Genomic DNA, 24426 nt, shown 5'->3' with positions numbered 1-24426 from the left:
TCCCAACTTATACACCTTCAAAGACTTTCAAAGACTCTTGGAATTATTGGTCCCAACTTACACCAAAGACTTTTGACTTTTGAGTCTTCAAAATTCATCCTTTTCCACCTACTAAAGTTATCACGTGGTCTAAAGAAACCAATTTATTCTTAAAATAATCATTAGCAATATTATGTGATAACCATGACATCCATCATATTCTAAACATTCTACGTATTAGAATTGACCTCTTTACACAACATAATTATTACTAGCAATTAATTGTGAGCCCAAATCAAGAATTTTGTTTAGAAAAAATGTAAATTTAAGCGAATATGTAGAATTATAATTATTTTTCACGCGTCTTCGCACTCCTCTTTCGCCAGCCCAACCGCTGACATCCCCCAATGGCACCTTTGATGGTGATAATGGTTGGGTGGCGATGCGGAGGTGGCGGGGCAGGGGCGTAAATTGGTGTCGTCAATGGTGATGTGACTGGTAGGTGATTGTGGTAGGTGTAGATTTCAATTCTTTGATTGTCATTATGTCACCATAAATCATTACAAATTCAAGTTTCTTTATCAAATTTTCGTTTCTTAAAATTTAAAATACTTAAGGAAATTAAAATTCAAATACAATTCTTTTGGATTCACAATTCCAATTCCTTAAATAAAATATGCGAATTAAACACCTTAGTGTGAACATATCAAATTAAATTAAATGAAACACTTAGTTATGACGAGTAAATGGGACAAAGAAATTGATTTGTCCCAATTTCATGTGATATAAATTAAAAAAGAAACTAATATGCCTAACTAAAACAACATATTAACTGTAAGTTACTTGGTTGTGAAGTGATAAGAAAGAGACTTGGTGTTCTGTGTGACATACATTTGACTCATGCCCCAATCGTTTAGTATTGGCGACAACGGGTGATGATGAGAGACTAGGCGAGTATGTGACATTTACTAGTCGGATCGTTGAAGTGACCGAGTTTTATCTCACCGTACTGTCGTACCTTCGGACGAGCGTTAACAGGCGTGCGCCTCATGTGAGGGTGTTCCCCAGATCGAAGACAAGTATATCCTGATGCAACTAGTAGCCCATTTAAAGGAATCGTTGGTTGTTCGAAAAAGAAAAACAATATATTAATTCAATAAAATAATAGTAAGATATTACAAGATATAATTGCTTGTCTATATAGCATTTGTGCTTGTGTAGTGTGTATACACCACCCTTGACGGTGGGGCCATGCAAGTGGCAAAAACGCATATAATCCATATTGGGTTGGCGTCTCCACTACTTTAAGCGTCTGACTTTAAAAAACTTCAAAGTGGCTTTGTTGAGCCATTTTTGCAATCGGGTTCTTATTTTAAAGCTTTTATATCCTCATGGAATTCCACCAGCTAAAAAAACCCACTAATTAGTAAATGCACTAAAGTATTATCATTTGAACCCGTTATACGAGATTTGTCAAATAATAAAAAATTAATAAGGTCTATTACTTGAAAGAAATGAATAAAATTATAGTACAAATAATTAGTATACAATATCAAATTTATAAATTTGAGAAAATTTGTTTACATACAACGTTTGTCAAATTTAGTAAGATCTGTTTTTCTAAAACGACTCATTTTTATAGAAAAGAGACATTGATCAACCAGAGAAAATTCATCTAAAGTGCGATCCTTAAATCTTCTTGCTATAAAGGTATATAATTTTGACATGACCTGTTCTAATCCGTTACACAACTCGCCCACCCCAACCACTATACCACCCTAATCATATTACAAAGTCTAAACCAATAGTTGTTGAGTTTATAGTGCTAAAAACCTTGAAAATAATTAAATGAATAAAAAGAGGGAAGAAAGTCTACAAACAGAGGATTATTGTTAGCAAAAAGCTGCAGGATTTTGCAATTTTGACCATTTGTTGCAAACCATCTTTTATAGCATGGTCAAACTAGATGATGTTTGACTCGAATCGAGTTCACAAATCATAAACTTTTAAATAAATGGGTCCGGTTAACATGCAACATAGCTCTACTTGTGAGACATGTCTCAATGCTTTTGTAACTAACACATGCCAAAATACCCAAAATGTATAGAAAGAAAAAATGAATCCTCAAGTACTTCTCAGAATCAGAACACGTTGGCGCAATGTAAGACAATTAAGACGATGAATAAGCTTGGCTCGATGAAATGTCTGAGCAAAAATTGTTAAGCTCGGGGGCTGAATTGAATCATAATTTACACTGTTTATATAACAAATGGCCTTGTTTTAAGAATTAAAATGTTTTCGATTGCTAAACCGTGAATCGAGGGTTACATTAATGCAAGCTAGAGCATATCCATTATGTTTATCCCATTCAACAGACTCATGTTCTGAAACCGAGATGTTATCTGATTTTTAGGATAGTAACACGTGCAACACTTGAAAAATGATGTGAAGTCTTTGTTGTTGATCTATTTTTTTTTCTGAATTTTGGTGCAGAGAAATGACCACAATGGTGAGTGGAAACTTTATTTAAAAAGGGGACTCAAAGCCCCATCCAAATACAAGGCAAACATTACATCTTTCATAGCTACTACACTTGTATCCTCAAATGCTAACACGAATAAGTAGTTCAAAGCAACTTAAGTACTAGAGACAACACACAACTAATTGCCTACAAACCTTTTCAATTTTGAAATGAAAACCATCACCTCTACGTAAACCATGTTTTGCAAGCTATCCTGAAAATGAAAGAAAGCATTTCTCGCACGGTGGTTGAGAAGTAAAGTGCCGCACACAATACAAAATCCGATTGGGAAACCAGTGTGCGCCTATATAAAACCATCTCCAAAGTTCATATATATCTTTCTTGTCATCCTCACTTTCACCTACTACCACAAGTGGTACTTCTGATTGTTTATCACCAGGACAATACCTGGTCAAGGGAAGTCCACATAGTCGAGCATTTCCTGCGTATCTTGAAGGTTCAAAGGATTGGAGTTGAGTGCCAGATGGAATTCTTCCCAACAAGTTATTATATGACACGTCCAGATAATCTAATGAATTCATCTCGGATATGCTTGATGGTATCTCCCCTGAAAGATTGTTTCTTGATAAATCCAAAGCCAGATTGTTTCTCATGCTACCAATATTCCTTGGAATTTTCCCAAGTATAGCATTGTTTGACAAGTTCAATGCAAGCAATCCATGGAGCTCGGTTAACTCATAAGGGATTTGTCCTATCAGATTGTTGCTTGATAGATCAATGCCCTTAAAAAGCCCTAGATTTGTGCTGAATTCACATGCATATCCTTGCCAATGGATCATTTTGTGGTCAGCATAAATGGATTGGGGGTTAGTAATCTGGGAACCACTTGAAGTACCATCCGAAATTACATGTACATTTTGTTGATGTAAGAACCCATCTTGAATCATGGTAGTAAGATAATTCGCCATGGTAGTCAGATTATTCATGCATGAGGGTATGGTTCAATAAAGATTGTTCAGTGACAAGTCTAGGATTTGAAGGTTTGCAAGTTGACATAATTGTAAAGGGATGGGTCCGCGAAGTTTATTTGACGTTAGGCTAAGAAATACAACCTTGATAAGCTTTCCCCTATCCAAAGAGGCACATTACCAGTAAACTTGTTGGCCCCTAAATCCAAAAATGTTAACTTCGTACAATTTTTTAACGACAAAGGCAATTCTCCGAAGAAGTTATTGTTGTATAAAGACAACACCTCAAGTTCAATCAAAGAAGCAAAAGAGGGAGGAAGCCTTCCAGACAAATTGTTGTATCCGAGATTAAGAACTCCAAGTTCTTTGAAATGCCACAAGCAGTTGGGAAGTTTTCCAGTAAATGAGTTATGCGAGAGGTCTAGATATGTTAAAACCCCATTGGAAATTTTGCATAAAAAGGATATTCCACCATTGAATTGGTTTCTAGATAGATCTAAGTATGCTGAAGTATATGGAACGCTCGGTTTAAGGCCATAAAAGTTGTTCAAACTCAAATCTATTTTTGAGGAAAAGTTAGGTCAAAGCTGGGTAGTAAATCTGGTACTTCCCCACTGATGTTGTTGGTTGAGAGATTCAAATATGTTAATTGGGAAGACCAAATCTTCCAAAACTCCACAGGGATTGTGTCAAAAATTTTATTGGTGGCAATCTTAAGTTCGGTAAGATTTTTAAAATTTTGAATCCAATTAGGGAAGCGAGGCCCTAGGTTGCAGGAGCTCAAATCTATAGATACTACATAAGAAAGGTTTGACAGGTGAGCTTCGGAAGTAACTCCTTTAAGTGAGTTGTTTGAAAGATTAATATAATGAATCTTAGATTTGCTAGTGTTTTCAAAGATGTTATCTCCAAAAAAGTTGGAAGAAATGTCAAGAGTTTCAAGCTTGGGTAGTTCCCACACCTTATAACTTATTGATCCATTTAACTCATTATGATCAAGGGCTAGATAATCCAGAGAGGGAAACATTTGGACCTCATCAGGTAATGACCCCGTGAACTTGTTGTATGACGCATACAATGATTGTAACTCAACTGATATACATCGAGACCAGTTGTTCAGGAAATCATGAAATTTGACAGTGGCAGAGTTGTAACTAAAATCTAAATATTTCACACTACAAAGATAACCCAAAGATTTGCCATTGCCATCTAACATGTTTTTAGACAGAGAAAGATCACGAAGTTTATTGCTGGTTAATGGCAACAACCAATGATACATGGATGAGTTGAGATTGTTCTCGTCGAGATGAAGGCCAACAATAGATGAAGAAGATGATGAGTTGACAAATGAGGAAGAATATGGATGCGTAACCCGCGAGAGATCACATCTAGATAAATATAATTGTGATAGTTTTTTAAGACCTACAATCACATTAACCCAATTATTTGCTTTGGCAAGTGAAGTACCTTCCATGTCGAGTTCATTCAATTCCGACATAGGGTACAACCAATCTATGGGTTTCAATAGTACAACTTGTGAGCTCTCCAAGTGAAAGCGCCTGCAAGTTCGTGAGGTTTCCAAGTTCCGAGGGAATGCATGTACCATTTAAAAGATGGTTTTCAGAAAGGTCAAGATATGTTAATTTCGTCAAAGAACCAATGGATGCGGGAATTGCCCCACTAAAATAGTTAAAGGAAAGATCAAGATCGCTTAACTGAGTCACGGAACTGATAAATATGGGAATGGTCCCACTAAAAGAATTCCCAAAAAGGTTAAGATAACTTAAGTCGGCCAAAGCAGGGCTAATCTTACCTCCAAGACTATCTTTCATTGAATGGTTGGGCAGATAAAGCTCCATGACATGACCTGTATGGTTGTTGCATGTAACTCCATTCCATTTACAACACTCACCGTCCTCTTCGTTTTTAGACGTCCATGTACTGAGAAGGTCTAAGGGGTCTTGAACATGAGCTTTGAAATTAAGAAGAGCATCTCTTTCCTTATCGATACACTTATAATGAGTAGTTGCCGCTATGAGTGTGTGGCTCGCGGAAGTGGAAGTGGAAGTTGTAATTTGTAACCTTAGAAAGAGAACTGAGAAAATAAACAAAATAAGATGTAGAAATGTGTGGAAAAACTTAATTGCCATTGTGTTGTATGAAAGTGTGATATTTTCTCTTTTATCTATATTATCAACATATATACCCTGATTTATATAAACGCTATGTTTGAACTATAAATGCCAAAAACTGAAGTTCAGTTAGGCAATTAATTTATTTTATTTTTAGTTTCTTTTGTATAAAGTGGAAACATCAAGTTTTGTCTGTTATTTGTATAAATTCTTTATACCAAATTACACGTCAAAGACTTGACTTTTGCCAACTTGTACTTATCAGATTTTTCCGCTGTGTTGACAAGTATAAAAGTATGTAATAATGCCAGTCTAAAGAAGCCACTTTATTAATTAATTTTCCAACTTGTGACACGTTCAAAGACTTGATTATGTTGTATGTGGTGTTGGGTTGTATCGAAACTTGGCATCCTTGTATAAATGTAGTGTTTTTGATGTGATTGATATGTTGATAAAATATATGTGACTTTTTTTTATTAAAGTGTTATTTTCTCTTTCCTTTTATCTTATATATATAAGGATCCAATACAATAATCCTTAATCGTACATTACGTATGCGACTCGCATCCCCGTCGATTTCAAATAACACGCGGTGGCAATATTGTAATATTCATCAAATCCTTGCTCCCATCAATTTCGTCCACCTTCAACATGTCCGTTCAGCAATCCGTCACCATCCAACGATCCTGTCCACCATCCATCATCCAATGATTCCGTCCACCGTACACCATCTTCCTCCGTCACGACCTGTTGATAAAATTAACCAATTGAAATTGAAATTATTGAACTAATTGACCAATTAAACTTTGAAATTGGTACAATTAATCATCAATTTGAAGTTTCAATTGATCGATTTTGAGTTTTGAGTGATGGGTTTTAACTGAACGTTAAAATTTTTAAGCACCATTTGCAGAAACCCAGTTGCAGACGTTCCATATTTTGTTCATATGATCGAATCAATGCTCAAATTAACGGTCGATTGACGATTGTTTGATGATTATGAGATTATATGAAGTGATTTCAGTGTTCAATTTAATGTTTATAGGTGTTTAATTTTTTTTTTTTGTTAGTTTTAGAAGTTCTGAACACCTAGAACTTCTTAGAACTTCTAAAATTTATCAGAACTTCTAAACTTTTTTTAACACCCAGAACTTCTTAGAACTTCTAAACTTTATTAGAACTTCTAAACTTTTTTTAACAACCTGAACTTCTTAGAACGTATTAGAACGTTTAAAGATGTTCATTGAACGTATTAGAACTTTTAAAGTATTAGAACTTTTAAAGTTGCTCTTTTTTGAACACCCAGAACTTCATTGAACGTATTAGAACTTTTAAAGTTGCTCTTTTTTTGTCAGAACGTTTAAAGCTCTCCAGTTTTGTTTCAGAACGTTTAAACATAATATTTTGAACCCTAATCAGAGCTCGATTGAGTGCGTTATTTCTGCAATTCCATAATCGATTGATGATTCTAAAGCCTCTTACACATCAATTCGATTGATAAAATCATCAAATTTGGTGTTTATTTTGGTTAGAACGTTTAAACTTTGGGCAGAACGTTTAAACATGAACCCTAATCATAGCTCAATTAAGTGTGTTAATTCGTATTTTCATAATCGATTGATGATTCTAAAGCCACTTACACATCAATTCGATTGATTAAATCATCAATTTTTGATCAATTTGAAGATTTTTAATGTTCACGGACGTTCTATTTCAATTTTGGTTTTTGACTTTAGAGATTTCATACTTTAAGCTGTGATTAGAGTTTAGAAATTAGATTAGATTGAGCAACAAGTTCCGAATTTGGATCAGAGTTGATTTGTAATCGACGAATTTTGATCGCGAACTACTGTTGGGTTATTTACGAAATTGCCACCCGCGCGTTTTTTTAATCAAACGCTCTGGAATGTCGCGTACCTAATGTATGATAAGTCATTATTGTACGTTAACTCACCCCTATATATATATATAGGGGATGGATCATGCGAGAAGTTAAGTCATAGTGAGAAGTGCGAGAAATTGATCTGAACCATTGATTATGTATGATCAATGGTATATAATAAATATGGCAATTCTGTAATTACTATGACATTATTATAAGAGGTTTTTAAATGAAAAGGGTAGAGTTGAAATTTATGTGTGTGTATAATCCAATTAAATGAGTTTAACGTTCTTAACCCTTAAGCCACATTGCCACAATGCAGTTTCCTCTTTTCAAGCTTTTCATTTTAATGAAATTGATTTTATATTTAGACAAGAATATAACTAAATACTCCTACATTTTATTAAATTGTTTTTCCAATGACTAATTATATTTTACGGTTAATTTTGTTTTCAACTTTATATATATATCTTGTGAAATATATGTATTTGGAATGATCCTACATTGAAATACAATGTCTACACCACAACATTTTTCATTCATTTTATGTCTGTTCCATGATGAGTTCGGTCTACACCTATATACTGTTATATTTTATATTCCCTACACAACATAAACAGTGTTTACACTAAACAAAACTATTATTGTAGGTTAAAAACAATTGATATCTTATTTATGTATGGTGACTATTATGTTGTGTAGGACATATATAAGTGATGTAGGTTAATTTGTTTATGTTGCGTATGAAACTTATGAGTTATGTATAGTATAATATTTTTATTGTGTATGCTATAATCTGTTCATGTATTGTGTTGTATGATTTTATTATTGTGTATGGTATGTTTATGTTGTGTAACAAACTTGATAATTGTGTATGGTATATTTGTGTTGTGTAGAGAACTTTATTATTGTGTATGGTATGTTTATGTATTGTGTAAGGAAATATTATATGTTTTTTATTGTGTATGGTACATTTACGTTGTGTAGGAAACTTGACAATTGTGTATGGTATGATTATGTTGTGTAGGAAACTTGACTATTGTGTATGATATGATTATGTTGTGTAGCGAACTTGTTTATTATGTATAATATGATTATTTTGTGTAGGGGACTTGATTATTGTGTTGGAATGTAGACATCTCAGTATTTTGTGTAAATTTCATGCTACGTTGTGTAGGATATCAAGTTTTTTATGTGTGCATGCATTATTTGTTAGGTATATTGCTGTTGTCTAGAATTTCTTGTTTATACGTAGGTTGTAAAATATCATGTTATGCAGTCACTGTGTACTTTTTGTGTGGAATTTCATTTTTTGATTTTTTGATATTAAATAATAAAAAGTTAATCTTAATATTTACTTTTGTTGTTTGGTTTTTCTTTTAAACTAAATGAAAGTCATGTGGTGTTTAAAAATTTAATAAACCGAAGAGACTTGGCTTTGGTAAAAGAAAATATTAAATGCATAATGAATAGAGATGATACTTAAATGATATTATAAACATTGATATATGTTTTGATTATGCCTACATAGAATCGGGTTGTATTTCAATCATAGTGAGAAAAACCAAAAACATATAAAATTTGCTTAACATGATCGAATAGACACTGTCACAAAATAAATGTATATGTTTATTTGGTGCTACCCTTTAATCAGAATAACATAATGAATTTGGCATTTTAATTTCATTTTATTTAAATTTATTGATAGGATGAACAAATTAAGCTCAGGAAATTAGGAAAAATGGATTTAGGTAGACGATGAACTAAAATCAATTAACGATAAATAAAAAGTAAACTAAATTAACAAATGGTCATTTGTAACTCCTGTTATATTTATTAGTTATCAATTAAGAGTATCTGAATAATTTACTAACATACCCTCGTGTTTAAATAAATAAAAAATTAAAAGAAAAATTGTGGTTGGTTAAAATCTCTTCTCGCACTTCTTGCTATAAGTATCTCTTTTCATTTGAACCTAATTATATATATATATATATATATATATATATATATATATATCAACATATGTAATGTTTATATTCTCATGTCAACTCGAAATGGTTTTTTTTTTTTTTTTACTAAAGGTTATCCAAGTAGTCTTGAATCCTTTACAGATCTGTTGTTGTAGTCATTGTACTAATTAGATTATTCCACCTTCTGGCATTTTAGTCAAATGGATATCAAACCGGCATTACGTATTGAAGCTGGGCCGGTTTCATAATCAGTTTCGATACGAGTTATATACATATCTTTACGAGGCCAATGATATTTGGCTTTGCACGCAAACAAGCAGGAAAAGCTCTAGATGACGCGCCATATCAGTTTTTGTTAGATCAGTTAATATTTAATCAAGTGTTTAATTATTATTATTATTATTATTATTTATAACATTTTCTTTTGGGGCCAATTGTAAACCTTAATTCTCTTGTAGGGCCAGTTGATTTATGTAAATAAGAAATTAATATAATAGGTTACAGAAGAGTGGAATTTGATATGAGCCGTCCGATAAGATCTAAGATCGAATATTGGTCGTTTGATAAGAATGGATTAAAAAGCGGTTGCTTTTCCTCACATGTAACTACCACACTACACATTTTTTCCTCACATGTAATTACCCCACTACACATTTTTTCTCACATGTAACTACCCCACTATACAATTTTCCTCACATGTAACCACCTCACTACACCTATTTATATGGGTAACCACCCACCACTAGATATATTTATATAAACTTTAAAGCATTCTTTATGCATACATCAACAATTGCACACAAGATGGAAGAAAACCAAAGTGATAAATATGTCCAAGTAAGATGCAATACATACGTAAGTTGCTTTTGTCTTACCTTCATCATTTAATCATATTATATGTAGATGATTATGTTGTATTTTTAGTTGCAATGATAATGTACCCTTAATGTTTTCTTTTGTTGCTTTGTAGTCTTGCTTATTTTTAGACACGATGTGAGGGTGTTGAAGTTGTGTCATTTGGACCCTACAGTCCGTACAAATCATAATTTTCTCGTGAGGTCAACGACTAGGTTGTTTGCATGAGGTTCTTCTATTTAACTTTTAATGTATTTATGTCTTATTGAGTTTATGAACTTCCAACAAACAAATTATTTATGTTTTGTAGATCCGTGGTATAGAGAAGAAAAGAAAAGGAACCGGAGCCTTGCTAGAATGGAAATGGAAAGAATTGTCGAATCAGCAGTTTAACGGGTGTAATTATTAGTGCTATATAAATAGATTTGTGATAGTCGAGTTGCTAGAATTTGGTTTTGTTTCTCAATGCAAGTTTTAATCACATGTTTTTGTAATTTGTAATGTAACCGAATTGAATAGTGGTTGTGTTAGTGGAGAGTTACTAGATATTTTAGCTTTTTATTATTTAGATACATTCGGCCCATTTTCTAACTTAGTTTTTCGTTTACTTATATACACACACACACACATTGATCAAACTTCCAATTTGCTAGGAATTTGGTTAACAATATATGAAACGCCAATTAACTCCATTGTCCTATTAACTATGCTAACTAATACTGTATATGTAGAGTTAACTTTTCTGGATTTTAAAGTAATTCACTAATCACAAGTTATTATTTGCATTGATTTTATGTAAGCATGCATACCAAGTGACGGTTATAGATATATATACTCAACATTCAAAGTAATAAATCTTTCTATTATCCTAACACCCACTAACCACATTTTACATATAACCCATGATCTCCCACAAAATGGGAGTTGTAGTTTATGAGAGGGAACATATTTTTTAACAACATTTTTAAAAATGTATACCACTTTATAACTGCTATATTTTCATTTATATTATACGTATATATTATATGGTAAACTATTCAAGTAAATATACTTTCACACACAAATAGAAAATCATGGGAGATAGCTTAATCTCAAGAGATTTTCTTCATGTCAATGTAAATGTATGAATGTTTCATTTTCCCTTATATTTTCTATACTACCATTCTTATTAAGAGATATCAGTATTTTTAATTATATGACATATTGTGCCGAAAGTTATGCCAACTACTAATAAAACATAGGTTTTTTGCATTTCTTACATTATCCTAAATTCGTTACTACAAACTTTTATTTGTAATTCTAATAAATCATAGCTAAGGGTTATAAATTTCGTACTTACAACTTAAATGGTGAACTTAAATAGAAGTTGAGTATGAGAAAACACCACCTTCTCCTAGTGACTCCAAGGTATTTATAACTTAAGTCAATTTCAATCAAATTAATTGTTTATTAATTTAAAATATACTAATCTTATTACATTTGTTAATATCATGTAATAGTAATAGTGACAATGTTAAGATTATTGACTTCAGTCCACACTTTAGTCCGTACAAATCTCAACTTCAACGTGAATTCAACGAAGAGGTACGTTCGTATTTTTGTCTAAAACTTAATGTTCTTCATTAGACTAACTTAATTTTTAATAGGATCGTGAACTTGAAAAACAAAGCAAAAAGGGAAGAGCACTTATTCATTGGAAATGAGATGAGGTAATTGTTGTTTCGAGTTCCGAGGATGAAAACCGACACGAGGTAATTGAAGTTTCTAGCGATGACGAGGAGAATGAAAAGGTGATACAGGAGACACATATTCAAGTTCTCCGCCAAATTCCAAGATTCAAAGAATTAGGATCCTGAGTTGCAACAGGGTTATTCGATTTTGACTGGTTTTTATAATAAGATTCGTAGAACGCATGCATGTTTTGATTAAGTCTATGTTATGCTTTTTAAGTTTGTTATTTCAATCTATGTTACGGTTTTTAAGTTTGTTATTTCAAGTTTTTATCTAAATGAGTGTTACAATTGTTTTGATATATATATATATATACCTATATAGGAGATGGATCTTGCGAGAAGTGATATTTACAAGTAGTTAAATGACTATGTTAATTTCGTGTCATATATTAATGTAAAATATATTTATGAGTATTTAAATGAATCTCTTAATCTGAAACATAGCTTGAAAAACCGTCACATGTGTTATTGGCTTAATGTTAGTATCACATTACTGCGTTGATATTCTCTCGTCCACCAGACAGGTAGACGGCTAGTTGTATATGATGAGAAAAGTTGTAACGGCCAACTACCCGATATGACAAAATAGCCCAAAGAAATCGATGATGGTAATAGTAGACATTTTGAACCTTATACGGTAGAATATTTATAATTTAATTCTTGATAAATTAATAATCTTGACAAAATTAAAAATTTGTTCAGTCCCAACTTGGGACCGGTACAAAATTGAACCCCAATCTTGAAACCGGTATAAAATTGAACAATCGATAAATTAATAAAATAATTTTTTTTAAATCCCAATGAAATATATTGGTCACAGGAAAACTATAAATTAATAATTACAAAATATTGTAAAATTCTAGGATTGTCTAGTAAAAAATGATTATTGTCACTTGTTTTTTTTTTATACTTCAAATATATATTTAGTTCATCTTTAAATCTTCTCATTGTGTTTAAGAGTTGAGACATTGTATTTCGTATTGCAACAAAAAGTTGTGAAGAGTTGTTACCGCTTGCAATGCTTCTTTTCGAGTGACTGGTTCCAAAGGTACTCAATCATCATCAACTGGATTTTGAAGATCCTTGTTTCTGTTTTATTCAACTAGGTAAAGTAAGTGAACTGACATGGAATTTTTGAAGGTCAATGCATTAATTTGAGAGTTGCTCATGAATATAAGCCAACTCTTTAATTTGATAATTTTATTAATTTATTTATATAATAATATCTCATTAAATTAATAAAATATTATGATTCCAACATTATCAATTTATAGAGGTTTTATAGACTACTGTACTCTTGTAAGGTCGTCTAATTATGACAAGTATACCCTGATATTACTAAAGGGAATTGTCCTAATTTCCAGATCAGAGTTGACTCGCAAGTCTAGGCAATTTGTATTTATTAGTTGATTTTTTTTTCATGTGATATGTATTAGAAAATCGAACCAATGGGCCCAAAGGAAAGCAATTTGTACTTGTTATATATATATATATTTTTTTTTACCTTTTCTTTATTTTATACAAACACATCATCGTACTCAGTATATCCCACCAATAGCAAAGCTATGGTAGGGTCTGAGGAGGGTAAGATTTAGGCAGCCTTACCTCTACCCCATAGGGATAGAGAGGCTGCTTCCGGTGAGACCCCCGGCTCGATAGTAGTTTTGCATCAAGCCTTGGACATAAGGCACGTAGCACTCAATCATCGGGATACCGGCTGATCGGTGCATGTACCCTTATCTTTCAGCTATCAACGCCACTACATGATGCCTGATTAACCGTCCGTCACTTTTAACGTTATTTTCACGAGATTAGTAAAATAACGTCAAAATTAGTGCAATTTCACTTTTGCCCACCCGAGGGTTCACACATATATACATCATATGTGCGCACCGCAAGCAGGGCTATTTATTTTATACAAACACAAACAGCGTAAACTATTTATAAAAGAAAAAAAATAACATATTAGTATATTAAGTACTTCAGTCTTTCTTGTACAGCATATTACTAACGGCTATGGTTATATATATAGAGCATATGTACACCGGCCTGGACGGTGGGTGCATGCAGATGGCAAACACGCGTATAGATTTACAGAATGTACTTCGGGTTCTTTAAACCACAAATTAATTGTAACAAAGTATTATGGAGTGGTTGGGTAATGCCCTAACGGCTCATACTAGTTTCAGGTGATTACTACGGGTCTAAGCAGTTTGGATCAAACGGGTCAAATGGTTTTGTGTGAAAGTTGCAACCTTTTTATATAGGCCCAACCGGTTCGGGTCCGATTGGCCAATCTTTCTCCAAATGTGATAAATAAAAAATTAATTTCTTAAATAAATTTATAACAACTATACATAGAAGATAATATGGTCTTTAAACTGTACTGTATCTGCAACACTTCAAGAAAATAATAACATGTATATTCAAATTGATTTGATGGCTCCCTTTCAAATTATTTTGATTTGTTGTTTGTGTTTTGAGATCGAATTGCCTTTTGTAACTTGCATATGAGACTTGAACCAGCTACAAGCAGCATCCTAGCCTATCTTCTTATATAAATACGCATATTAGAAGATATAAAACTGAAAAATAAAAATGATATAAAACTGAAAAAAAAAACGTAAATGAATCATTTAACAGTGGCACTTCATAAATCATTCATTATAGACTATAGAGATATGAAGATATTTGTCTAACAAACAAGACCATATTTCTTCCATTATCACCAATACATGAACATAATATTCATGGCAATAAGTAACATGCAACACACACATGCACTTACCTTGTTTTGACCAAAATCTTTTTATACCTTAGATTATATTACTTGACACAAGGCAAGGAAATGGCCACCCATGGTGTTGGTGGCAACTTTATTCGCAAAACACAATCCAAATACAGGACACACATTACATCTTCCGTAGCTACTACACTTGCATCCTTACATACTAACACAAATAAGTAACACAAAACAACTTAAATACCAGAGACAACAAGCAACTATTCACAAGAAAACCTTTCCAATTTTGCAATGAACACCACCACCTCTACATACACCTTGTCATGCAAGCTTTCCAGAAACTGAAAAAAAACTAGTCTTGCACGCCGGTTGAGAAGTAAAGTGCCACATACTATCCAAAATCCGATGGGGAAACCAGTGGCGCCACCTATATAAAACCATTTTTTAAGGTCATCTATCCCTTTCTCGTCATCCTCACTTACCACGGGTGGTACTTCTGAGCATGCATCTCCAGGACAACATCTGGTCAAGGGAAGTCCACATAGTTGTGCATTTCCTTTGTATTTTGAAGGTTCAAAGGACTGGAGTTGAGTGCTAGATGGAATTCTCCCTGACAAGTTATTTTATGACACGTCAAGATAACATAATAAATTCATCTGGGTCATGCTTGACGGTATGTCTCCTGAAAGATTGTTTCTTGATAAATCCAACGCTAGAAGGTTTCTCATTTCAGCAATGTTCCATGGAATTTTCCCATCTAGAGCATTGTTTGACAAGTTCAGTGCATGCAATCCACATAGGTGAGTTATCTCGTGAGGAATTTCTCCTGTTAAACTGTTTTGTGATAGATCGATGTTCTTCAAAAATCTTAGATTAGTGCTAAATTCACGTAAGTTTCCTTGCCAGTGGATCATTGCACGGTCAAGATAAAAATTCTCTTCACTACGTGACCCTGGCTGCTTCAAAACTCTATGTACATTTTGTTGTTGGAAGAATACCTCTTGAGCCATGGAACTAAAATTATTCACGCACGAGGGTATGGTACCATAAAGATTGTTCATCGACAAGTCTAAGATATTAAGGTTTGCAAGTTTACATAATTGTAAAGGGATAGGCCCTAGGAATTTGTTTGATGTTAGGCTAAGAACATACAATCTTGATAAGTTTTCCCCTATCCAATGAGGCACGCTACCGGTAAACTTGTTGGACCCTAAATCTAAAAATGTTAGCATGGTGCAACTTTTTAATTACAAAGGCAATTCTCCGGAGAAGTTGTTGTTGTATAAAGACAACACCTCAAGTCCAGTTAAAAATTCAACAGAGGCAGGAAGCATTCCAGACAAATTGTTGTATCCTAGGTTAAGAACTTCAAGTTCTTTCAGAAACGACAAACAGTCTGGAATTTTTCCGATAAATGAGTTATGTGAGAGGTCTAGATATCTTAAAAGCCCAGTAGGAATTTGGCATAAAAAGGACAATCCTCCATGGAATTTGTTTCTGGAAAGATCTAAGTGAGTACAAATAGGTGGAACATTCAATATTTGACCAGAAAAGTTGTTAGAACTCAAATCTATTTGTGAGAAAAAATGAGGGTGAAAGCCGGATAGTAAATCTGTTACTTCTCCGTTCATGTGGTTGGTTGATAGATTCAAATAAGTTAATTGAGAAGGCCAATTTTTCCAAAATTCCTCAGGAATTGTGTCTGAAATTCTATTATTGGCAATATCAATATTAGTAAGATTTTTAAAATTTAGAATCCATTTAGGGAAGCGGGGCCCTAGGTTGCAGGAGCTCAAACCAATTTGATTTACATAAGAAAAGTTTGGCATGTGGGCCTCAGAGAATACTCCTATGATTGAGTTGTTTGAAATATCAATACTATTAAGCTTTGATTTCATAATGTTTTCAGAGATGGCAACTCTAAGATAGTTGGAAGAAATGCCCAGACTTTGAAGCTTGGGTAGCTCCCACACCTTTTCACTTATTGGTCCATTTAACTCATTATGATCAAGGTATAGATCTTCCAGAGAGGTAAACATTTGGATCTCATCGGATAATGACCCTGTGATCCGGCTGTAAGAAGCATACAAATTTTGTAATGCAACTGATGTGCATCCAGACCAGTTGTTGAAGAAATCACGTAAGTTTACAGCAACAGAGTTGTGAGCAAAATCTAAAGATGTCAAACTACAGAGATTACCAAAGGATTTTCCATCTAACATGTTTTTAGAGATATCAAGCTTACGGAGATTATTGCTAGTTAATGGCAGCAGCCATTGATACATAGATGAGTTAAGATTGTTATCGTCGAGATAAAGTGTATCAATAGATGATGAAGAGTTGAGAAATGAAGAAGAATATGGATGCATAACCTGTGAGAGGTTACATCCTGATAAACTTAAAAATGATAGTTTTTGAAGACCTCGAATCATATTTACCCACTTATCTACTTTGCCCAGAGAAATACCATCCATAACGAGGATGCTCAAATCAGACATACGAGACAACCATTCTACGTTTTCAACTATACAACTTGTAAGGCCTTCAAGTGAAAGGTATTGCAAGTTTGTGTGGTTTCCAACTTCGGGGGAATGCATGTTCCATTTAAAAAATAGTTGTAAGAAAGGTCAAGATGTGTTAATCTGGTCAACGAACCAATGGACACAGGAATGGTTCCGCTAAAATAGTTATTGGAAAGATCGAGATCTGTTAATTTGGTCAAGGAACCGATGGACGAGGGGATGGTTCCGCTAAAAGAATTATAAGAAAGGTCAAGATCTTTTAATCTGATCAAGGAACCAATGGACGAGGGGATGGTTCCGCTAAACGAATTAAAAGAAAGGTCAAGATTTGTTAATCTGGTCAAGGAGCCAATGGACGAGGGGATGGTGTCACTAAAAAAATTCAAACCAAGGTTAAGATAACTCAAGTAGCTTAAGTTGGCCAAAGATGGGCTAATCTTACCTTTAAGACTATAGTCAAGAAGATCAAGCTCTGTGACATGACCCGTTTGGTTGTTGCATGTAACTCCAGTCCAGTTACAGCACTCATAGTCTTCTTTCTTTTCAGTTGTCCATGTACTGAGCCAACTACTAGGGTCTTGAATGTGAGCTTTGAAATCAAGAAGAGCATCTCTCTCCTTTTCAATACACTTATAATGTGTAGATGCTGGTACGAGTCGGTGGTTAACGGAAGTGGAAGTTGCGGTTTTTAACCATAGTAAGAGAATTGATAAAGTATACAAAACAAGATGCAAAATTTTATGGCACATTTTATTTGCCACTGTGTTGTATCAAAGTGTGATCTTATTTGTCATTGTCATATGTGTGCAGATTTATATAAGCTAAACTCTAGTGTGAATTAGACACGCCTCAGATTTAATATATATATTAAAAAGTAAAAAGAAAACTAAAGTTCAGTTTTTTAATTTTTGTTTGATTCATGGTGGATGTTGAGGATCGGCGGTTGAACATAGATTTTTGTCCAACACCATCGTTTTTTTTATCCAACATAAATTGTATTTTAATCATATGTACAAAGATATATTGTGACCCGATTGAAAACTCAATTCCTGATCGATAATCAAACAGCAACTAAACGACTAACTTTCTTTTATATTAATCAGGTAATATAACTCAAAAAACCGATTAATTAAAAAAAAACATCTACTTTGATCAATTATGTGTATCAATTGCTTGTTCCAAATTACACGTATAAAGACTTGGAGGCGATCTCTTATTAGATTTTTTCCACCCTGTGGCATGCACTTTTTTAGTAGGTCATATGTGATAAAGGCAGTCTAAAGAAGGTAATCCATTCATTAAAATAATAATTGGTTATAACGTGATATAGACGGCCTATACTGTGTATAATTCTAAAAGTATATAAGTATATTACAACTGATCTATTAACAAAATATTTAAAACATAAATGTAATATATACTTCCCTAATGGAAACTGTAAGCCAAGTTAAGATACAATTTTTAACTTAATATATAGCATGATCGATAATTAAAAATCGTTGAGTGATTATTAAATACATAAACTATATTTTAGTTAAGAAATCAGTTGGAGGAGCACAAATCGGTTTATGGCCCAAATTAGTGTGGTTTTGCATAAACCAGTTCGTGTTGATACCGGTTGTCAAGTAAGAATTTGATTGGTTAAGTTTAAAACCGGTTGGCTGTGACCGATTCCATACTGGTTTTGACGCTGGAGTTCTCAAACCATTGTCAAGCCCACGCTTCATACCAATTCACTACCGCACTAAATACCTCTATTTTATTGTTCGACAAAAACCTTATATACTTATCGCACATCTGTTTTTCCTTATATTGTGTAGTAAATCAGTAACTATTGGGGTCTAAGGTAAACCTTAATATATAATAATATTTGCCCCAATTACACGTCCAAAGACTTAAAAGAGTCTTGGTAAGTTTTAGTTATATTTTTTTCCATCTTTTGACATTTTTGTCCTAAAAATATGAGACAACTTTTTGGTGATGTTAAGTTGAAGGAAGTGGGTGCTTTAAACTTTAATCATTCTTCAAATTTTTTTCTTTTGACCTTTTGCACTTCTGGAAACAATGTTCTTTAGGTGACGTTACACATTAAATCCATATTTAATCAGAAATCGACTTCCACAATATGCATGAAGGTGTGTTTACTAGTTATTAACATAATATGAAAGTAAATCTTTATTTAGAATGAAATAAATGCAAAAGTGTGCACCACATACGCGTTTTAGAGCATTCACTTTTAACATAAAAATCAAGATAGGTGGCCGTACTAAAACATTGTACCAAGAAAATAAGATGTTACAAAATCAGCATAAAAACTAACTTTGTACTGTATCTGCAATATATCAAAAATATAAGATGTTATAAAATCAGCCACTAAGGAACATATAGAGTTTATGTTACTGTATGCTGAGCTGAATTGAATCTCACTTTGTTTCATTGTGTTTAATTTAGGCATACAAGGTTCTCGATGAAAAAACAAAATCCAAAGCCACCTGCTTTAACGAATCCTTTCTGTTCGTCTTTAATGCATGAATCATTTCCGTTCATCTTTCACAGACCTCTTTCAGTTAGACACTTAACATGAAACAAGCCGATCAAGGACTGCGCCGGGTTTTTTTAATCACCTCCAACAGCCAAGAAACACCAATGTTCATCCGTCACCACCTTCGTACTTCCCCGTGACAACGGCTGAACCGAACCACCTCTGTCTCCGTCTTCTGCTGTTTCTAGTATCCAGTGATCTGATGTGTTGCAACACCCCATGGTTGCTACCCGAACCAACAGCTAAACAAGCTGCAGTTACAATCGACCCACACACGCTTCATCTGCGACAACTATACAGAGAAGCGCATATTGAGTACAGATTCTTAATATGATAATACGCTTTAATAGCTTAGGAAAAAAATTTTGTTTTTTCTTCATTTATGGCAGTGCATCTCCGATTCAATCTCAGGAGGCAATCACATAATCAACCTCCTAGATCTAAGGTAATACTCACACTGCTCCCTTCAGATTATTTGGATTTGCTGTTTCTGTTATGTGAATTGCCATTTGTAACCTGCATATGAACAATTAATCGTTTCACCATAATAATGCTGACAGCGTTAAGATCGTCATTTGTCAATTATAAATTAATTGTCATTTTATTTGACACAAGGCAGGGGAATGGCCACCCATGGTGTTGGTGGCAACTTTATTCACAAAACACAGTCCAAATACAAGACAACACATTACATCTTACATAGATACTACACTTAAATACTAGAGACAACATACAACTGTTTACAAAGAAAACCTTTTCAATTTTGCAATGAACACCACCACCTTCACATAAACCATGTCTTGCAAGCAGCTTTTCAGAAAGTGAAAAAAAAAACACGTCTCGCACAATGATTGAGAAGTAAAGTGCCACACACTATCCAGAATCCAATAGGGAAACCAGTGGCGACACCAATGTTAAACCATCTTTGGAGGTCATCTATCTCTTTTCCGCCATCCTCAGTTTCACCTACCATGGCTGGTACTTCTGCACCTTCATCTCCTGGACAATATTTGGACAATGGAGGTCCACATAGTTTTGCGTTTCCTATGTAACTTGAAGGTTTAAAGGACTGGAGTTGAGTGCTAGATGGAATTAGATGGAATTCTCCCTGATAAGTTATTATATGACACATCTAGATAATTTAATAAGACCATCTGGGATATGCTTGATGGTATTTCTCCCACAAGATTGTTTCTTGATATATCCAAAGCTAGAAGGTTTCTCATCTCACCAATTTTCCATGGCATCTTCCCATGCAGAGCGTTGTTTGACAAGTTTAGCGCAACCAATCCATGGAGATCGGTTAGTTCAAGAGGGATTTGTCCTGTTAGATTGTTTGTTGATAGATCAATGAGCTTTAAAAATCCTAGATTTTTACTGAATTCTTGTATATTTCCTTGCCAATGGATCATTGCCTGGTTAATGTAAATGATTATAGGGAAGGCTTTTCTTAGGGTGGCATAGGAGCTTTTAAATCGAAAATCGGGAGATGAAATTGACAATCCATGTATACTTCGTGTATATGAGACTCCTTCTTGAACCATGGCGGTAAGATTATTCAAGCATGAGGGTATGGTTCCATTAAGATTATTCATTGACAAGTCTAGGATCTGAAGATTTGCGTGTTGACATAATTGTAAAGGGATGTGTCCAATGAGTTTGTTTGATGTTAGGCTAAGAACATACAACTCTTGAAAGCTTTCTCCTATCCAAGTAGGCACATTACCACTAAACTTGTTGGTCCCTAGATCTAAGAATGTTAACCCTGTGCAATTTCTTAATGAAATAGGCAATTCTCCCAAGAAGTTGTTGTATAAAGACAATACCTCAAGTGTAATCTAAGACTCAACAGAGGCAGGGAGCCTTCCGGACAAATTGTTGTATCCTAGATTAAGAACTTGAAGTACTTTGAAATGCTGCAAACAGTCTGGAAGTTCCGGTAAATGAGTTATGTGAGAGGTCTAGATATGTTAGATACCCATCAGAAATTTGGCATAAAAAGGATATTCCTCCATTGAATTTGTTTCTTGAAAGATCTAAAAATGCTAAAGAGGATGGAACCTTTGGTATATGACCATAAAACTTGTTAGAACTCAAATCTATTATTGAGTAACCATTAGGGGAAAAGTTAGGTACTAAAGGTGGTACTTCCCCACTTATGTTGTTGGCTGAGAGATTCAAATATTGTAATTGAGAAGGCCAAACGTTCAAAAACTCTACAAGTATCGTGTCTGAAATACTATTATCGGCAACGTTAAGCCAGATAAGATTTTTTAAACTTTGAATCCATTTAGGGAAGCGGGGCCCTAGGTTGCAAGAGCTCAAATCAATACGACTTACATAAGAAAGGTTTGACATGTGAGTTTCAGATAGAATTCCTTTGAGTGAGTTGTTTGATGGGTTAATTTCCCAAATCTTTGATTTCCCAATCTTTTCAGAGATGGCATCTCTAATATAGTTGGAAGAAATGTAACTAAAATTAAAATACGTCACACTGCAAAGGTTGCCAAAAGATTTGTCATCTAACATGTTTTTAGAGAGATCAAGGCTATAAAGCTTATTGCTAGTTAATTGCAAGAACCAATGATACATGGATGAGTTCAGATTGTTATCACTGAGAATAAGGGTATCAATAGATGAAGAAGAAGAGTTGAGAAATGAGGAAGAATATGGATACATAACCTGTGAGAGGTCACATCCTGACAAACTTAAAGATGATAGTTTTTGAAGACTTAGAATCACATTTACCCACTTATTTGCTTTGGACAAAGAAGTACCATCCATATTGAGGCTCTTCAATTCAGACATATGAGACAACTAATCTATGTTTTCAATTGTACAACTTGTGAGGTTTGTAAGTGAAAGCTCTTGCAGGTTTGTGAGGTTTCCAAGTTGTTGGGGAATGCAGGTTCCGTTCAAAAGATAGTTGTAAGAAAGGTTAAGATATGTTAATTTAGTCAAGGAACCAATGGGTGCAGGAATGGTTCCATTTAAAGAATTAGCAGAAAGGTCAAGATATGTCAATCTGGTCAAGGAACCAACTGACGAGGGGATGGTTCCATTTAAAGAATTAGCAGAAAGGTCAAGATCCGTTAATCTGGTCAAGGAACCAATTGAATTGATGAGGGGATAGTTCCACTTAATGAATTACCAGAAAGGTCAAGATCTGTTAATCTGGTCAAGGAACCAATTGACGAAGGGATAGTTCCGCTTAAAGAATTATGAGAAAGGTCAAGATCTGTTAATCTGGTCAAGGAACCAATGGACGAGGGGATAGTTCCGCTTAAAGAATTATAATAAAGGTGAAGATATGTTAATCTGGTCAAGGAACCAATTGATGAGATAGTTCCGCTTAAAGAATTACCAAAAAGGTGAAGATCTATTAATCTGGTCAAGGAACCAATGGACGAGGGGATAGTTCCGCTTATATAATTAACAGAAAGGACAAGATATGTTAATCTAGTCAAGGAACCAATGGACGAGGGGATAGTTCCGCTTAGAGAATTACCGGAAAGGTCAAGACCTGTTAATCTGGTCAAGGAACCAATGGACGAGGGGATAGTTCCGTTTAAAGAATTACAAGAAAGTTCAAGATCTGTTAATCTGGTCAAGGAGCCAATGGACGAGGGGATAGTTCCGCTTAAAGAATTAACAGAAAGGTCAAGATGGCTTAACTGGCTCATGGAACCAATGAACATGGGAATGGTTCCATTTAAAAGAATTCCAAGAAAGGTTAAGATAGCTCAAGTAGCTTAAGTTGAGCAAAGAAGAGCTAATTATCTTACCTCCAAGTGCTTTCTCGACATCATGATCGAAGTTGGATAGGTCAATCCGTGTGACATGACCCGTATGGTTTTTGCATGTAACTCCATTCCATTTACAACACTCAAAGTCTTCTTCCTTTTCAGTCCATTTACTGAGACGGCCATTAGGGTCTTGAATGTGAGCTTTGAAATCAAGAAGAGCATCTCTCTCCTTTTGGATACACTTATAGTGAGCACCTGTTGATACGAGTTGGTGGCTAACGGAAGTGGAAGTTGTAACTTTTATACATAGTAATAGAAACGAGAAAATTAAAAAAACAAGACGCAGGAACTTATGGAAAATCTTATTCGTCATTGTATTTATCAAAGTGTGATCTTTCTTTTTTTAATCTGTAACAACAACACGTATGTGCAGATTTATATAAACAGAGTTTGAATCATAAAAATATCTAATTTCATCAAATATGTGTATAAGTTTTTTGCTCCATATTACACGTCGTCTTGGCAATTTGTACTTATTAGATTGTTTCCTCCTTGTGACATTTTTGTCTTGAAAATATGTGATGAAGGCAGTCTAAAGAAAGCAATCCATTCATTGGAATAACAACTGGGTATTACATGACATAGACTACATATATGATACATATAATTCAAATTGGTATTAGAATTAATCTATTACTTAAATAATTAGAACATAAACATGAAATATGACTATGAGCCAAAATTAAGTAACTGGTCTAACAATTAAGATGCCAATTCAAATGTAGTTTGTTAGTATAATAATTAAATACATAAAATATTTTTTAGTTAAGAAATGTTAGGAAATCAGTTTGAGGTGCAAATTATGGTTT

The 24426-nt window shown here is 33.9% G+C and overlaps 1 protein-coding gene and 2 pseudogenes across 1 annotated transcript; all 3 read right to left on the bottom strand.

Moving 5' to 3' along the window:
- Positions 1 to 2158: 2158 nt before the first annotated feature.
- LOC143572069 (receptor-like protein EIX2) lies at positions 2159 to 5747 on the bottom strand (annotated as a pseudogene).
- A 9263-nt stretch (positions 5748 to 15010) lies between these two features.
- Positions 15011 to 17492, bottom strand: LOC143572070 (receptor-like protein EIX1). Its single transcript, XM_077057329.1, has one exon. The coding sequence runs from the start codon at positions 17342 to 17344 to the stop codon at positions 15995 to 15997; it is 1350 nt and encodes a 449-aa protein (XP_076913444.1). The 5' UTR covers positions 17345 to 17492; the 3' UTR covers positions 15011 to 15994.
- Positions 17493 to 20428: 2936 nt separating this feature from the next.
- LOC143572072 (uncharacterized) lies at positions 20429 to 23961 on the bottom strand (annotated as a pseudogene).
- Between the last annotated feature and the right edge of the window lie 465 nt (positions 23962 to 24426).

This window comes from Bidens hawaiensis, unplaced genomic scaffold, assembly GCF_021521415.1.
Source record: "Bidens hawaiensis isolate Kalapana, Puna unplaced genomic scaffold, B.hawaiensis_p1.1 tig00025707_1, whole genome shotgun sequence".
Classification (NCBI taxonomy): domain Eukaryota; kingdom Viridiplantae; phylum Streptophyta; class Magnoliopsida; order Asterales; family Asteraceae; genus Bidens; species Bidens hawaiensis.
Note: the sequence above shows the minus strand (reverse complement) of the source record. Positions and strands in the feature narration are given on the sequence as shown.

Coding starts and splice junctions, on each gene's coding strand:
- LOC143572070 (XM_077057329.1), bottom strand. CDS start 17,344: ATGCATTCCCCCGAAGTTGGAAACCACACAAACTTGCAATACCTTTCA.